At 39.0% G+C, this 3,061-nt stretch overlaps 1 protein-coding gene across 1 annotated transcript in view; it reads left to right on the top strand.

The window, feature by feature from the left end:
• Nucleotides 1-2,850, top strand: part of dap (death-associated protein) — a 13,906-nt gene extending 11,056 nt beyond the window's left edge. Inside the window, exon 4 of the mRNA XM_014008488.1 lies at nucleotides 1,148-2,850. Within this exon, the coding sequence (XP_013863942.1) occupies nucleotides 1,148-1,267 (120 nt within the window). The 3' untranslated portion in view covers nucleotides 1,268-2,850. The remainder of the gene's footprint in view (nucleotides 1-1,147) is intronic.
• Nucleotides 2,851-3,061: the final 211 nt, after the last annotated feature.

The following is a 3,061-nucleotide window of genomic DNA, read 5'->3' as shown; positions in this document are numbered from 1 at the left end:
GCTTCATGGAAGAAGAACCTCAGCTTAGCCTGTTAGCTTTAGCATTAGCCCCAATGCTATCACCATATATATGTATTAGTTCAGCGCTACACATTCTCCTCTTGTCACTGAGGTCCTCCATCCACATGACAGAGAGGGAATGACTCAGACTGCAAATGAAAATATAGATGGAGGACAACAGAGCTGCTTCATGGAAGAATAACATCAGCTTAGCCTGTTAGCTTTAGCATTAGCCCCAATGCTATCACCATATATATGTATTAGCAGCGCTACACATTCTCTTCTCGTCACTGAGGTCCTCCATCCATATTTTCAGTTGCAGGCTGAGTCATTTTTGCGTTCCCCTCTCTGTCAAGTGGATGGAGGACCTCAGTGACGAGAGGAGAATGTGTAGCGCTGAGCTAATACATATATATGGTGATAGCATTGGGGCTAATGCTAAAGCTAACAGGCTAAGCTGAGGTTCTTCTTCCATGAAGCAGCTCTGTTTGTCCTCCATCCATATTTTCAGTTCCAGGCTGAATCATTTCTACTTTCTCCTCTCTGTCAACACTCTCTGGTTTCATTTAAAAGAGTCGATCATCAGATATTGTCCAAGATTAACTCAGGGTGGATATAGCTCGTTCACTCCGAGGACCTATCCACGTCATCATTTACCCAGAATGCTTTGCATGTAAATAAAGTGGCCCTGTCTGTGTAATATATTGTTAAACCTTTAGTTTAAAAATGATAAAAACTAAACAGCCTTAATACAGTCTTTATTTTACAGTTAAAATATATGTTTATCAAATAAAGTCTAATGTTACAACTAATCATGGATCCCTTTAAAATAGTTCCGGGTCATTCCTGACCGAAGTGCACACTGACCAGGGGATTGAATTGTTAAAGAAATAATTGCAATTTATTGCTGAATTGATTATTTTACCTACAGTTAGTCAACTTTAGCCAACACCTAAATGACTTTAATTAATTTACACAGTTCAACCCAAACTCGTCGTAAAGTAATCTTGTTTGAAAACTCTGGCCTGAAATGTATCGAAGGAATGCTACGTATTTTGTCTTCACTATTTTTTGTTTATGGTTCGGTTTGCAAAAATGATTAGATTCCAATGTTAAGCATGGTACTAACCGAGTGTGTTTTGTTCAGGGCGATAAGGACTTCACGCCTGCAGCAGCTCAGGTGGCCCACCAGAAGCCTCAGCCCAGTATCCCAAAGCTTCCCCCCACCCAGCACATCAACCAACACATCCACCAGCCCCGCAAGTGAGCCAGGTGGACCGCTCCGACCGTTACACCTAACTCCACCCTGCCTTCCCAACGGAACACAAAACATGAAGATGGTTCCCAACCAGGGCCCAGATCTCTTGCTATATAATACCAGTAATTTTTGTTCGCTTTTTGCTTTATATAATTGAAAAAAAATGGTGTTTGCAACAGATGTTCAAATGTTTATAGAAGTCTTTCTGCTTATATACAGTACACCCTGCTGCAATACTGGTTTTGCACTTTGATGATGTCTCCTTTATGAAAGCCTGTTTGGTAGTTTTACATTGATCTTAAAGCCTTCTCGCAGCAGAAAAGCCGATCACGCAGCTAACTTCTGTTTTTCACCAGGGAGCTCTTACCTCAATTAGCTAATCATAGCAACTTCTCTAACATGCCAACAAAACCATTCACCTCACAGCGATGAGCAGCGGCTCCAGCCTTTCTTATTCACTAACTCTTCAACAGATCGTGAGGTTTTCACCGGTCAGCAGCTGTACGGGCCAAACGGTGCACAGCGAGTGCTTTTGAAGGGCAAGAATCAGTTTACCATACATTATGAGCCTGTGTAAATTACGCACGCTAATTATGGCAACAGACAGTATTAATCAATCAGTGCATCTGCAGAGGTGACATCAGCATTCCATTTGTTCTTGTCTGCCTTTTTAACGCATGAAAATCTCCCAAAGCTGCTCTGTAATGTAAATATATTCAGATCAACAACATTTTTAATACCATTGATGTTCTAGGAATGATTGCTCCCTGTTTTCAGATTATTCTAGCTTCATAAATCTTTTTTTAAGTTCTTTCACAATTTCAGCTACTGCTCCGGACGCTGCCTTTTATTTAAGAAAGTTTTACCATCTGATGCCTGAGTTGTAAAAACAACTCCCCAGTCTTGGCAGTGTGAGCTAATTTATATGCAAACTCAATCTGTCTCGCCGTTCAGTCTCATTGCTTTAATACTAAGATTTGTTGGCTTGTTTGCCCCCTGTGCATTTTAAATTTTATCTGCTGCACAATGAAAATGTTGCCAAAAGATATAATGAAACCGGAAAAAGAAAAGGCAAAAAAAATAAATAGAATAAAAAAAATCTAGGAAAGTTAGTTTGAACATCATCGGAGCAGCGAAAAGGGATTAACTGTCAAATGAAGGTAAACATATTGAAATATTAATATGTGCACTACATTCCAAATCAGAGTGTTTGAATAATGGTATCAKGGTGTGCAAAGAGATGTGTTTTTACTAACAAACATGAATTGTCACATATCACAAACCTGTCTGGGACCCTGAAATCCAGATTTTCAATTCCCAAATCAGCATAAACATACAGTCCATTTCCCAAAACATCCTTCTCTTTACAGAACAATAAAAACATGTCAGTTGTTGCAACACTAATCTTAAAKTTACCAGTAGAGAAGGAAAGAGAAATAAATATTTCTGCTGGTTCCATTAATTAAGTCAAACGGGTTTCTTTGTTTTTTTTTTTTTTGTGAATCATACAAAATGTACAAATCTGTAGTCAAAGTGAACTTGGGTATTAGGTGTGGTTGTCGATATAAATAAAGATGGAGATTACCTCAAAATTCAAGTTCTTTTTATTTTAATTATCAGTATTAAGGTAAAAAAAAAAATCACAATTGAGGCACTAAGGAAATATGATTAGGTACTAAATTTGATGCATCATCCCTGGTTTCCCACGCAGAGTGTCTGGACATCCTGTGGTGAATTAGCACCCTGCACCGGTGGGGGATTAGGGCTCAGGTGGCACTCTGAAATGAGACTGAATCATTTCAC

This window comes from Austrofundulus limnaeus, unplaced genomic scaffold (genome assembly GCF_001266775.1).
Source record: "Austrofundulus limnaeus strain Quisiro unplaced genomic scaffold, Austrofundulus_limnaeus-1.0 Scaffold50, whole genome shotgun sequence".
In the NCBI taxonomy this organism is placed as follows: domain Eukaryota; kingdom Metazoa; phylum Chordata; class Actinopteri; order Cyprinodontiformes; family Rivulidae; genus Austrofundulus; species Austrofundulus limnaeus.
The sequence above is the reverse complement of the archived record's forward strand: the minus strand, read 5'-3'. Positions and strand labels throughout refer to the sequence as shown.